This window comes from Mercenaria mercenaria, chromosome 13, assembly GCF_021730395.1.
Source record: "Mercenaria mercenaria strain notata chromosome 13, MADL_Memer_1, whole genome shotgun sequence".
Classification (NCBI taxonomy): domain Eukaryota; kingdom Metazoa; phylum Mollusca; class Bivalvia; order Venerida; family Veneridae; genus Mercenaria; species Mercenaria mercenaria.
This window is the reverse complement of record NC_069373.1, coordinates 8409694-8424903: the sequence shown is the minus strand read 5'-3', so window position 1 is coordinate 8424903 and position 15210 is coordinate 8409694. Positions and strand designations below refer to the sequence as shown.

The following is a 15210-nucleotide window of genomic DNA, read 5'->3' as shown; positions in this document are numbered from 1 at the left end:
AATTCAAAATGGCCGCCATTTGGATGGCTCAAACAACGGAAAACTCGAACTTATTTCAATGGGACCCTCGAGTTCGAGCCATCGAAGTTCGACTGTAATTTGGTCAGCCTTTCTGTGTCCATTTTAATTGACTAAAAAATAGTGAACTTTAAACTTGTGCTTTAAATAATCTGTCAATTACATAATTATTTACCATTTATTGACAGTTTTAGTAATTTCAAATTCTAAATAATTGATTATGAAGAAATTACTAAAATTCCCTTTCAAAGTGAAACATTGTCGTGACAACTATGGTTTGAACTGGTTTCAGGATAGGGAAATTATAGTGGAGGCAGAGGTGCACCCTGCCATAATCCCTGCTTCAGCACAAACTTCAGTAGATAAGGTGCATTATTACACTATATGTCTCCTTTTCCCATACCCTTTCCTCACTTTGGTAGATGCTGTGAGTGCACTGTTGGTGTTCTTTGGTTTTTGATTAGTTCTTTTCATTTCTGTCTAATGTTCAGATTAAGTTTATTGAATTAATACCAAATGTTGGTTGTTACTGTGAGGAAAACATGTTGGAAATATTTAAAATATCAGTACTGCAAAAGTTTTGCATATTGCAGTTATATTTTGTACTTGCTCCTACTTTTAATACTGACTTGACTGTTTAACATTTGTCTGTATTCAGACCTTATGTTTTTCAGAGGAGGTAACATCTGAGGCTATTCATGTTTTGTATAATTATGGCCTTTTTCTTCTCACAAAATAAGTCAGGAGATAATTTGCTGAGATATGAAAAGCAAACTATAGAAATTAAAAAAAAATCTAAATTGAAAAAGATTCTCTAGTCGATAGCTAGACTAGTTTAACTAATGCAAGACAAAGAACTGATCATTAGATGGATGTTTTAGTGATGTATGTGTAAGTTGTCGACATAAGATATAACCAGAGTGCAAGAATTGTATCCACTATATGAGGTGTTCATCTTGAATAACTCCATGTTTTGTTAAAAATACTCATTTACAGCATTTGTGGTCCTTTTTCTTCCTCCTTAGATCCTGATTAATATAATTATAGTGCAGGGTAAAAAGTACTAGCAGTAACTGAGTTAGTTATGATGAGTTAACTACAAAGTAGTTAGAAAGATGAAAAAATAGTGGAAAGTTTCTTTACATTTGGAATTTTTCTTGAGAATTTCCAGTAAAAAAAAAAAAAAAAAATTTGGGGCTTTGATTTTGAAACTTGTTAAACGAATTCATTTAAAAAAAATAGTTGTTTGACACTGTATTAATAGAGGAACTATTTTAATAGTAATAATCTGAGTTTTGTGAGGTACATGTAATCAATTAGTATGAGATAAATCCGTCATTATAGATATAGATTTCCATAATGTTGCTTTTGTTGTATGTGCTTCTAGTAACATATTCTCATGTTATATGTGCACTTTAGAAGAGAGTAATATGTCAGCAAGACTTTGATAATACGTTTATAAATTTTCAGCATAGACACTTAAACAAATCCGTATTTATATACCTTTCTATAAATAGTATCCAAAGTGCATAGGACAGAAACTTTCACCCCATGCCAATAACTGCAAGTTTACACAACAACTCACTGGCACACCTTGTGATGTTCCAGAAATTGGAAGTTATGTAAACAACTTGATTAACAGCAATGGCCTTCAGTTGCTGATTAGTACTCCTAAACGTAAAAAATCTTATGATATAGCTTTAGTCATGCCAGTAACCACATATGGCATGCCATTGCAGATAGTACATGATTGTATAGTAACAAAAATACTGCAATATCCTTAATATATTCTTTTTAAAAAATATCACCAAGAAGTATGTGAATATTCTAGTTGAGCATATTTTTGGAAAAAATCATCATAATGTATAAATATATTTGGTAAGGTGTGCTTTTATTATGATGTGTGCCATTCTATATCAGAGCTTAAAAGCATAGCTGGACAAAATGTCTGTACACTAGATGATATAGTTTTGATACACATGCAGAATTACAGTAAAGGTGGTTAATCAGATTTTGGTCAACACTTGAATTTGTTCAAAACTTAACAATTGCTAATTTACACTTATTTGTGTTCACCGAGTTCTTAATACTCATTAGATTTTCACTGAAAGTATTTTTGAAATATGATTTTCCTATCATGGTTGCTCAGCCGAGATAGTGTCATTTAACCATAAGTATAAATTCAATAAACATATTTTGCCTAAAGAAAAATATGAATATTAGCACTGTTTTATTAAATATTTCAAAGATTTGCATTGGCAAGTATATATTCTGCCAAAATTCAAAAGAAATGCAAGTTCATAAAATCATTATTACCTCCCTTTGTCTATCTCAGTTGCGCAACCAAGATAGATTGAAAATAGATGAATTCCAAAGCTGCATACTATTTTAAACTCGCCTTTTGTTTTTGGCAGCCTAAATACCTCAATATTCATTAAATGGTCATGTAAAACTAGAAATTATATTGAAATCAAAAGAAATAATCTACTTTTGAATATTAAAGGGAGGTAATCATAAAAATTCATAAGAAGTAATAAAATGTATATTTCCAATAGGAATCTAACCCTATGTAATGGGTATTTTTGTTCTGTAAATAAATGTCTAACAGAATATAATATTATGAAAACTGAAAATTGTCATAAAATCTTGCTCAAATGTGATTGACCACCTTTAAGAATAAAGCATGTGTTACTTCAAAGAACAACATCCCCTGTGAAGCTGTATAAGCCACATTGTTTACAGTCTGCAACTGTGTTTCAAAGTATTTTTTAGATAGTTATATGTTACATCAGAAATTTAGATTTGTTATATTATTGCATTAAAGATTTACCTTGGAGTGATCTTTGAATCTTTTTTTTTAAATTAAAAATGAGAAGAAAATTTGGGATAGTGAAAAATTTGGAAATTTATAGTCAGTCAAGGTCCTAAAGTTGGTCCTAGTCTGAAGTTGTGACTTTGGGGATTTCTGACTTTAATGTCTAGTAAAGTATATTTCTATGGTATAAAACACATAAAAATTGTAGATTTTAAATTTTGTGTTGTCAGGATGAAGAAAGTGACTGGGACTCAACTCGTCACAGTGAGACAGATAAAGGGAACCAGTCTATACAGATCCGAGAAGAAGTTGAGGTATGCCTCTTGCTAATATTGTTAAGCATTGAAATATAAATCTGATTAGGGATCTGTGTTTAATTGCATTGTGACATGAGGTTAGAAAAAGATTATTTATCAAAAACTGTTAATGCTATCAGGATGTCTTGATATCTTTTATTCAAAATTTTGAAAGGCATCATAAACATCAAAACAAATGTTCTTTTATTGTTCCAGTCTCCAGAGATAGACAGTGACCTAGAGGACACACTCAATCCAGAGAAATCAGCTGTAGAGAAGGTATACAGTCATTTTACATGCTGTAATACAGGAAGAGTTTATGTTCTTAAAAAATTCATATTTTACAAGCACAGTTTAAACCCTTGTCATGCTGGACAAAACTGATTCTGCCTTTGCGACCAGTGTAGATCATGATCAGCCTGCACATCTGTGCAGTCTGATCATGATCTGCACTGTTTGCTATTCAATCAGTATGTTTTAGGTAAGCACCCCTTTTAACAGTTAATGGTAATGTCCAAATCATTTAAACCCATAGAAACCATCTATTTCTTTGACTTGTAGTTAAGAACTGAAATGAAGACAAGAAAAAAAAAATTAGATAGCTTTTTAGCTCACCTGTCACGAAGTGACAAGGTGAGCTATTGTGACCGCTTGATGTCCGTCGTGCATCGTGCGTCGTCTGTCAACAATTTCTAAAAAAATCTTCCTCTTGAAAACCATTGGGCAGAATTACACCAAACTTCACAGGAATGATCCTTGGGTGGCCCCCTTTCAAAATAGTTCAAAAAATTGAATTCCATGCAGACCTCTGGTTGCCATGGCAACCAAAAGGAAAAACTTTAAAAATCTTGTCCAAAACAACAGGGCCTAGGTCTGGTATGTAGCATTATCTAGTGGTCCTCTACCAAAGTTATTCAAATTATCCCCCTAGTGTCAAATATGACCCTGCCCCGGGAGTCACATGGTTTATATAGACTTATATAGGGAAAACTTTGAAAATCTTCTTGTACAAAACCACAGGGCCTAGGGTTTGATATTTGGTATGTAGCATCATCTAGTGGTTCTCTACCAAAATTATTCAAATTATCCCCCTAGGGTTAAATATGGCCCCACCCCGGGTATCACATGGTTTATATAGACTTATATAGGTAAAACTTTGAAAATCTTCTTGTACAAAACCACATGGCCTAGGGCTTTGATATTTGGTATGTAGCATCATCTAGTGGTCCTCTACCAAGATTGTTCAAATTATCCCCCTAGGGTCAAATATGGCCCTGCCCCGGGGGTCCCAAGTTTTACATAGACTTATATAGGAAAAAAAGTTTAAAAATCTTCTTTTCTGAAACCACAACACTTTGACCTTTGATATTTGGTTTGTAGCATTGTCTTATGGTCCTCAACCAAACTTTTTCAAATTGTACCCCATGGGTCCCAAGTTTTATATAGACTTATATAGGAAAAAGCTTTAAAAATCTTCTTGTCTGAAACCGTACGAACTAGGCTTTTGATATTTGATATGATGCATTGTCTAGTAGTCCTCTACCAAAATTGTTCAAATTATGCCCCTGGGGTTAAAAGAGGCCCCGCCCTGGGGTCACTTAGTTATTATGTGAGTTATATAGGAAAAATACTTAAAAAATCATCTGATCCTATTTCCAAGACTGTTTAATTATAATTACCTGATGACCCCAAGTAATATGATGCCACTTGACTGTGACCTTGACCTACTGAAGATACAGCCTTGAAATTTTGATGACATACACAGTTTTGCACACAAACCGTAAAACTGAATTTCATTGACCATGAATGTGATCTACTGACTTTCTTAATATTTTATCATCAGTTTGACATTTGAAACATGTAGCTCATATTACTCAGGTGAGCGATCCGGGGTCATCATGACCCTCTTGTTTATGTGTGCACTGATTTCATTTGTGTCTGGAGTTGGTGCTTTTGATGGAGTGTAGCAGTGTGCTGTTTGCAATGTGCTTATTGATTGTTTTAACAGGTTTTATTTTGAAGTGTATTGGCGTTCTGTAGTGTAAATTTTGATTTCTTGGAATGGCGGGACTTTCTCTAAGTATCCTTCTTGTACACAGCTTTACTTAACCTTTAGCCTGCTGGCGGCAAGTGACTGCCTTTGCGACCAGGGCAGACCAAGATGATTATATCAGCCTGCACATCCGTACAGGCTGGTCATGGTCTGCACTGTTCGCTATTCAGTCAGTAAATTTTCAGTGAACACCCCTTAGAATGATAAATGGTATTGCCCAAATTGAATGATGGACCAGTTCATTTTAGAAATGTAGCAGGGTAAAGGTTAAATTGAACTGCTCAAGTTGTCGATGATCTCTAGCCATGAAAAAAATGTAGGAAGATAGGACCGTATTAAGATAAACATACTTTTTTATGCAGAAATCTGTTCCTGTTAAAAAGATCCACTGGAACCTGGTAAATCATAAACATACAAATAAGCCGCGCCATGAGAAAACCAACATAGTGGGTTTGCGACCAGCATGGATCCAGACCAGCCTGCACATCCGCGCAGTCTGGTCAGGATCCATGCTGTTCGCTTTTAAAGCCTATTGGGATTGGAGAAACCTTTAGCGAACAGCATGGATCCTGACCAGACTGCGTGGATGCGCAGGCTAGTCTGGATCCATGCTGGTCACAAACCCACTATGTTGGTTTTCTCATGACACGGCTAAAATCAAGAAAATTATTTGACCCATATAACATTGCTGTATGCATGAATAAAATAGAAACAATAGATTTTTGCTACAGAAATGCATGAGCTAAAATGGACATATATCATTATATGTGTATTGGTGAAATGGTTACTTAAATAGATTAAATTGTATACTTTAGTTTACGACAGATTTACGGAAGGCCAGTGTGACATGCTAATTGCCAAATGGTTATTGCAACATTGCTATTTGCTACATGCTTAATGTCAAATGTTGACTGTCGAATGATAAATGCTAATTGTTATTTGCAAAGTAATAGATTCCAAAGCTTAATGCCTATGTAAATTAAGCAGAATATATCAGTGGATGAATGCATCTGTTACATAGTCATTGGCCTTCATTACATAACTTGTCACAATTAAAATCTTTTTTTCCAAAAGTTTGGGAGTAAACAGTTTTGGTTAAATGTTATCTTGACCTGTAGAACATGTTATTGCTTCAAATCAGGCTTGTCAGTTAAAGTTACATTTATTTCTTCAAGAGATCATTAACTTATTAAAGAATTTTTTGATAATTATTTATGATTTGGCAATGAGCATAAGCTATTTGATATTTTGCATTTGGCATTTGTCATTAAATATATTAGCATGTAACATTTGGTTTGTAGTATTTAGCATTAAGTATTTGGCATTTAGAATGAAATAATTAGCATTTAGCATTGAATATATATTAGTTTGCATTTGGCTATTAGCATGGCACACTGGCCCTCCTGCGAGGTTACTTGCCAGTTATATTAGAAAACTGAAAAAATTTGATTTGAAAACTTTGCGCATAAATTATGTAACACTTAGTACATTTTCATGCATCTTTAGTCAATGGGTGCTACATACTCACTTGAGCAGTAGTTTTCAATTTGTATAAGAGTTATTATTGTGAAGTATAGAACATCATCAGCAGACAGCCTATAAAACTTGTAAAACTTCACTTCTTAACACATTGATTTATACCGGACTTGGTTTTGAATTTGAATTTCTTGGTTATTTTTACAATAATATTGCCATTCTTTGAAATGTATAGGATCCTACAGTGAATGAGGACCTGTCAGCCATACAGGATTCTAACACAATGACTGTAGAAATAGTACAAGAATCCACAACTGTTGAAATAGTTCAGGAATCCACTACTCCAGATAATGTCAGCGGTCAAGACAAACTAGCCAACACTGGCGAAATTAATGCATTATTCATTAATGAATTAAATGAATCTACCGACATCAGTCATCCAGGCTCAAGGTCAAGTAGTGTTGCTATGGATACACAAAGGGCTTTGACAGTTATTGAGAGAACTGAATTGACTGATAATGACCTAAAATCTTCATTGTCTCAAGATTTGCTCAGTAAGAAACCAGAAATCCAAAGAAATACACCAGCTGAAAATGAAGAAGAGATTTACGATAATGATGAAGAATTCGACTCTGAAGATGAAACATTGGACAGAATAGAAATTGGCCAGCAGGGTACTCTTGATACAGAGATGGGAGTGCAAGAAGTTGAAGAAATGATAGAAGACAGAGATGATTATGAAAATCAGGAAAGAGAAACTGTAAACGAAGAAAATGAAGAGGTTGAACATCAAGAGATTGAAGAACTGATATCTGAAGAGATGGATTACTACAATTCCATTGAGAAGTCAGAAGGTGACGAAAAATCTCTGAAAGAAGCAAGCTTGAAAGAAGAGATAGAAAGAAGTGTCAGTGAAGGCATAGATGGAAGTCATGCAGAGTTCAAGGTCATGGATCGTCTTAGTGCTCCTAAAGTTATGTTGGAGTATGAACCAAGTACAACTGAGGCAGAAGACTCTGATACTCTTGATACTGAGTCTCTTCAAGAGGACTTCGTTCAGATGGTGAAGTCTAAGAAAAAGAAGCAGTCATCTTCTGTAAAAGACAGGGCTGGAAAGAAGTTAAGCTCTAGTAGAAATGGAAGTATAAGTTCTGACAAAGAAGTGGCTAGAGCTCTTGCTGATGAGTCACCTACTACATTTGCCAGCCGGCACATGTTACCCAGTCAGGATGACTTCCATAGAGCAAGTACAGAACCTATAACTCAAGATACAATGGAAGAGCAGATGTCATTGGCTGAGGATGATGGGGATGAGGTGAATGAGGTGTGCTGTGAGAATAAATCACTTGTGATAATCACTGGATGTGCTGTGCTCTAATTGTCATGCCATTATTGTTGTATTCCTGTCACCTTATGAATAATCTTTGACTTTCATTTTATATTTTGAATGATGAGAATTTGTGTGTTGCCTGACCTCCCCATGCACGTTATTTTTTATCTTTCAATGCCACACCGTTCATACCATGAATTGATATTATTATGTACTCACTGTCTTTAGTTACGCATGTACATGGAATTATATTTAATTTTCATGCCATAACAAAAAGCTAGCTTTGCTCCAAGACCCTACCAGATGAGTAAAATGTAAGCTCCAGGAAAACATGCAGATCATAGAGAAATTTTCCTATTTGTGATTTTACATTTTTTCATAAAAAGATGTCATAAAAAAACAAACTTCAGGACTTTTTGTCTTGTTTATAAAATTCAGTTCCTCAGTTACATTGCAGAATTTTCCTGGAGAACCACTTTAACAGAATTTGGGTTCTGTAAAGCATATTTAACCCTTAGCCTGCTGGCGGCAGATGGTTCTGCCTTTGCGACCAGTGCAGACCAAGATCAGCCTGCACATCCATGCAGTCTGATCATGGTCTGCACTGTTCGCTATTCAGTCAGTAAATTTTCAGTGAAAACCCCTTTGAGTAATAAGTGGTACTGTCCAAATTGAAAGATGGACTAGTCCATTATAGAAACATAGCGGGTTAAGGGTTAAGAAGTTTTTATTCATGTAACTTGCCTCTATTCACCATTTTAACTTCATCAGTATTTGAAATTTTTTAGAGATATTGTATTCTTATTTAATTATTTTCACATTTTTCTGTCAGTCAACACAAAGAAAGATAATCTTCTAAGCAATGAATGTTGTCTTGTTTATTTATTGTGTTACTGAAATTTTAGAGAACTGGTTTTCTTGAGAACATAACATGTATTATAGTTTTCTGTTTGTAAAAGTTGCTAATAGGAGTAATTGCCATAATGAACTGAACTAAACTGCATCAATCTAGTATCTGTATTACAGACTATAGTCATTCTTTTTTTGTAAAGTTATATTGTGTTAGAAAGAATGGGATTTTTTTTCCAGACAAGTCAGTGGGATTCCTCAGAGGAAGGTACTACACCAAGGACACCACGAAATGCTGCAGGTTTCGGGAATCAGGTAACTGTTTTGATGTGGCCATTTTATTCTGCTGAACATGCTTGCTTTGCATATCATACTTTTATCTTGCTTGAAGTGAACTTTGATGTTTTGCTAGAAGCTATGACATTGCTGTTTTATACAGCCGACTGATTTGAACATGGTCGTCTGATATAACAGTACATTTTGAATTTGGACATCTTTATAGTTTAATTGTGATGATGTTGATTTTGATGATGAAAATGTATTATTTTGTCATTGATGATGATTTAAGACATTCTGAATTTTACAATACATGTATATGTTTAAAATACAAACTAAATGATAATACAGGATGGAAGTCCGGATGTTCAGGAGTATGAATATTATGAGGAGGAGGAGGAGTCAGAAAAGCAGGATAAAATTCAAGAAGCTGTGACCTCGTTTGGAGTCAGACAAGAAATAGGCCCATCCCCAGGCATGCAGTCTCTGTCTTCTGGGATACAGTCCCAGCCAACACCCGAGCCTCAGTCTGACTCCTCTCAACTTCGGTCACGTGACACACCAGACCCACCCACAACAAGTGGCTCCGCCTCTATGCAGAGGACTGTGATTACAGCACATGTGGAGGAACCAGATGTGTTGTCACAGCAACAAGATGAAGAAGATGACAACTGGGATTCTGAGGTAATGTTTACAGTTTGCAAATTTTGGTACCAGGCATGCAGACACATGGAATGTTTTGTAAATTTTGTGTATGAATTTCTGTGCAGTTTTGTATAATGCAGAAAAAAAGTCAAGACAAAACAAATGAAAGTCTTCATGGTTTCGATATGAGGCATTTTAGAAGATTTGCCATTTTTTTACCCCATTTGAGTATTTCACTTACTGATAGAACATTATTTCTGCAGGTTACATTATAAGTAGCGTTCAGTTGTTATGCCTATTTCAGTGTTTGATACACATTTCAGGATGACATACAGTCAGGAGAGGAGGAGGAGGAGGGAGCAGAGAATGGGGAGGAGTCTCCAGTTGTAGTGGATGTGTCTTCTCCGGTAGTGATAGGCATTGATTCTGTTGACAACACTCCGAGAACACCAAGGGGACAGAGCAGTGTTGCTACAGATGATGAGTCTGTCAGTGAGTGGGAAATAGAGAGACAAAAGGTTAACACTTCCATCCACAAATCTTGATATCCATAAAACATGATTAGTAATTACAGAACATTTTACAGAGATTTAAACTTGTTCTTTACAGGAAAAACATTTGATTAATGAAATAGTGCAAGTCTGTTTTGACATCTTGTTAGATGTAACTTTATGAGCAGTCTACAACACAGCCCAGCATATAAAAAGAAAAATTTATTTTGTTAAAACGCTTGAGCTTTATTTAGACCATTATTATTCATCACTCAAATAAATAAATTTATAAAGTGCACATATTTAAATAATCTTACACACTGAAATAGGAAAAAGAAGAAAAAGAAAAGCGAGAAAAAGAAATGAGGCTTCTACAAGAAATGGAAGAGGAGGAGGAGCGTCAGCGACAGTGGGAGGAGGAGGAGAGGCGGAGACAGGCGGAGATTGAAAGGGAAGCACAGGCGGAGCTAGAGGTGAGTGATTTATCTTTTTAAATGGTTTCAAAATGACGTTTCTTGAAGTTTGATGTAAAAATTACTTCTGGTAAACTATATAATGATATCTAGCTTGGTTCTTAAACTTCTTAAACTGTATGATATTAAGTTGTATGAGCTATTTAGTGAACAGTATCTTTGAAAGCGTTAAGGGATAATCGTCAACCTGTATGCCTCGGTTAGGCAGGTGTTTTCCCGGATAAATGTCTCACTTGTGGTCAGTTTTCCATTCTACTCTGTCGCTTGGGTTTGAGAAAACCCTGTCTTACACAGGCAGGCATATAAGAATGGTATAATCTCTGGAATTGTTAATACACCACTTCTTATGCATGTGGCCAAGTTGTCTGTTACTTTGGAAGAACACTAGTTTGGGAATGGAATCCAGGCACCCTGTGTACATTAACTTGCCACCTTTACATAACTTTTCTTGAAAGGTATCATTAATCTTTCATCAGGCAAATACATTGTATATCGGATACAAATGTACAGTATGTAGCATATAATGTTTCAGAGGGAGAGACTGGCCGCTGAAGAGGAGGATGAATCTGATGTAAGTGATTTTAGTGATAACATTCTACCTGACAGCGCTCGTCAACATGACTCGGAATACTCTCATCCTTCCCAGCATGCTTCACAGAGGTCACAACCTTCTGAGGAAAGGTCACAAAGGTCAGACAATTCCAATCCAAACAGCCTGACATCACCAAGGGTGGTAAGAAATTTTTTATTTGTTCCCCAACTTAAATGTTGTTATAATGAGTTGTAATAAGGATGTCTCTCTCATTCCTTATTTGATTTTATTGACATCCATTTTCTCAAACTTTCCTTTGTTTCAGTTAAGTTTGGTTGGTTTAATAAATTATTTCATCTGAGAATCCTATTACAAGAGTAGTTAAGATTACATAGAGCAGGTTATCTAAGATATTTTGTAAAACATGGGGTGCTTAAATAGTAAATTTATTATAAGTTTTAGCTGGTCTGTAGCCTGCTTCAAATGACTATGTTTGCTTGAAAAGCCTGTGAGAAAAATAGTCAGTGGTATATTTGCTTTATTAGAGGTTTGCCAGACTTATTAAAGTATCTAAGCTGGTGCCAATAAGTGATTTATTATTGTTAAATGTGTACAATATCTTTATTTCACATTTATTAAAATTTGGTTGAGGTTTTTAACCATCTTAAAAGTCTTATGCCTGATGTTTAAGACATTTTACTTTAACACTGCTGATAAACAAGTATTAAAACAATTGACAAGAAATTTTTATTGCTTGCTGTGCAGTAACAGAATATTTTGATATTTTTATGTTAGCAAAGACTTATCTTGTTGAAAGTCTGATTCAAATTAATTATTAATGGATGCAACAATGTCTTGATCTAAGGCAAATACTTAAGTTTGAGAATTATGGATCCTTCCTATAGATAGTATTTTGCTGTTTTTCTAATTTTCCCCTGCTTTGGTAAACTCTTACATTTTGTAAGTGATAAGTGTTTTGTAATACAGGCTGTAGTTAATTGTTTTATTTTGGAAGGATTTAATAATTGATTAATGCTCTAATTGTAAAATCTGCAAATTCATTTTTATGGCATGACACATGATTTATAAAATACCCCCCATACAGTGAACATCTTTAAGCATCAGCAATTCATTTTGATGAAAATTTCACTGTATAGTCAGTAATTATTATTTTAATTATAGAACCTGAATACTTCTTTATTACTCACTAGGGTATCGAGTTAGGGCAGACTTAAACTTTCATTGTCACTACCATTATTCATTAAAGATCCATCACTGAATGACCAGTGGCCATGAATATCAACTTCTTTCCATTAAGCTTCTATCAGTGTCTTCTAAATCCAACAAGATTAGACAGAAATAATCAATTTTTATACAACATATTCATTATTGCAATTTATTAGGTTACTGAAGCAGTTTTGGTGTCTCACATACATCTACTTCTTTATTTCTATGTCAGAATTTACATAGATTTTACAGTATCACAAGATTAGATCAGAATAATCTTTCATTTTCAAAGAGTATTGCAAGATTTAATTGCCATTAGGTATTTTATAGTCAGTGTCATGTCAAAGGAATGGTTCCCTAGAAGTTTAATTTAACAGTATAAATGTTAACCTCACTACCATTGTAGCAGCGTGAACTTAAGAAACCACCACCCAAGTTGGTTGTCACAAAGTTCATACCCCCTTCACTATCCCAGAGGGAGAATAAAACACCTGTAACGGTAGGTCAAAGTTCAAGGTCAGCCTTGCTTACATGCTTGGAGAGCGATAGCAATATATACAACTGTCTAGCTAGTTGTTTATACGTCAGCATCTTTCTGTATTTAGAAATAGCTCATGCGCAACCATTATTTCACCAACATAGGTGAAGGTCATGGCTGTTGCTTTTGACATTGCTCATAAGTGTAACCTTGTGCTTAGGAGAAAAACAAGTCTTGTTTTACTTTATTTCTTCTATAAATTGAAAAATATGGCATGCAAGAAAAAGAAACATATCAGTAGTTGAATGTGCGGATGAAAATATCTGGCTCTCGGGTAACTGTTTTACGGTAACTCGGTAGAGCCTCGTTACCATTCTTGCATGCAGGGCAGGATTTTCCCATGTTTTTGACAGGGCTAAAAACAAAATCTTACACCCCCGGGTTTAAGATGACTAATGTGCTGTAATTTGTGAATGAATGCGTAAATTAATACGCTACTATAATAACACAGTGCTTAAAAGAAAACACTCGTTTTACTTTATTTCCTCTATAAATTGAAAAATATGGCATTCAAGAAAAAGAATCTTACCAGTAGTTGAAGATGCGAATGGAAATATCTGGCTCTCGGGTAACTGTTTTACGGTAACTCGGCAGAGCCTCATTACCTCCTAGTTACCCTCAAGCCAGATATTTCCCATCTGCACGTCCAACCAGTGAAAGATTTTTATATTTTACACATGTGATGCACCAAAACCAAAAAGGAAGTATCCAGTATGGTATTGTGTACCTCTACATATAGTACAAACCATTGTCATAAGGAGAAAAATAGTAGCCAATTTCATTTGCCCATTTTTCTGCCAAGTGTGGGGAAAATGGATTTGTGCATGGTTCAAAGTAAATGTCCAGATTTTCAATATGCTTTTGCCAAACTCTGCACTTAAACTGAGAAATTTTTGGTAATTGAAATGTACTAGAATTTTCCCATTTATGACAATTGTTTGTACTATACATAGGGGTAGGGTATAACATATACACACTACTACACTTACTGTTTTCTTTTTGGTCTGGTGCCAAAGTATTCCTCTACTGCAGTTTTATTTTTATATGAGCAATGTCAAAATACAAACATACATTGTATTTACTCATTACACTTGGCCTTATCATAACAGAGTGCAAAGCACTTTCCATTTTCTATATCAGCGTGTAGATGTATTTTCGAAAATGATAGAAAAAAACTTTCTTTTCTCTTTCAACATTTTTAGCTTGTCTGATTTTTGTCGAGCCCGCTTGCGGAAGCGAAGACATAGTTGTCCAAATAGCTGTTCGGTGTATGTGCGTGTCTCCGTCCGGATTTGTTTGTCCGGACCATCACTTTGACATGCATGGAGCAATTTCGTTTATATTTGGCATGAATGTTAACCTCAGTGACAGGGAGTGCCGTGCACAAACCTCAGGTTCCTATCTCAAAGGTCAAGGTCACATTTTGAGGTCAAAGGTTAAATTCAATAATGATTTTGTCCAGAGCATTTCTTATTCATGCATGGAGGGATTTTGATGTAACTTGGCACAAATGTTCACAACCATGTGATGGAGTGTCATGCGCAAGAACCAAGACCCTAGGTCTAAAGTCAAGGTCACACTTAGAGGTCTAAGGTCAGATACAAGAATGAATTTGTCCAGAGCATTTCTTTTTCATGCATGGAGGGATTTTGATGTAACTTGGCACAATTGTTCACCTTCATGAGACGGAGAGTCATGTCAAGGACCTAGAATTACTTCCCTTTGTTGTTACTATAAATAGCTTATATTGTAACTTTTTAATTACTGGTCATAGGGAAAAATCAAGACCACTTTTCTGTAGTACAATATGCATGTTACATCCAATTTTGAGGTGTATTTTGACCTATCTCTACTGGTAAGGATTTTTGTGTGGACTTAGATTTTTTTAAAGATTTACTTCCCTTTGTTGTTACTATAAATAACTTATATTGTAACTTTTTGCAATCATTTTTTATTTGGCATAAATGTTTGCCTCAATGAGACAGGGTGTCATGTGCAACTCCTAGTCCTTTTGACAGCTTGCGGGCTCAACATGTTGCCCGTGGGCATCTAATTTTAAAAATCTGCAAGGTATTGTCGTCACTTGATGGTCGGTGTTGGCGTTGGTTAAAATTTTTGTTTAGATCCACCTTTACTAAACAACTATAAGAGCTACAGCTTTGAAACTTTACACACTAGTTTATCATCATAA

The 15210-nt window shown here is 35.0% G+C and overlaps 1 protein-coding gene across 24 annotated transcripts in view; it reads left to right on the top strand.

Moving 5' to 3' along the window:
• The window catches only part of LOC123529947 (ankyrin repeat domain-containing protein 26-like), a 114071-nt gene that overhangs the window by 52923 nt on the left and 45938 nt on the right, over positions 1 to 15210 (top strand). For 20 of the 24 annotated variants that reach the window (XM_053521133.1, XM_053521127.1, XM_053521125.1 and 17 more), the window contains 10 exons: positions 311 to 385; positions 3064 to 3147; positions 3346 to 3408; positions 6894 to 7973; positions 9078 to 9152; positions 9465 to 9797; positions 10082 to 10276; positions 10579 to 10722; positions 11255 to 11455; positions 12888 to 12980. In XM_053521133.1, coding sequence (XP_053377108.1) covers positions 311 to 385; positions 3064 to 3147; positions 3346 to 3408; positions 6894 to 7973; positions 9078 to 9152; positions 9465 to 9797; positions 10082 to 10276; positions 10579 to 10722; positions 11255 to 11455; positions 12888 to 12980 — 2343 coding nt within the window. Of the gene's footprint in view, positions 1 to 310; positions 386 to 3063; positions 3148 to 3345; positions 3409 to 5544; positions 5581 to 6893; positions 7974 to 9077; positions 9153 to 9464; positions 9798 to 10081; positions 10277 to 10578; positions 10723 to 11254; positions 11456 to 12887; positions 12981 to 15210 lie in introns of all 24 variants that reach the window. The other 4 variants (XM_053521136.1, XM_053521126.1, XM_053521124.1 and 1 more) reach the window with 4 other exon arrangements.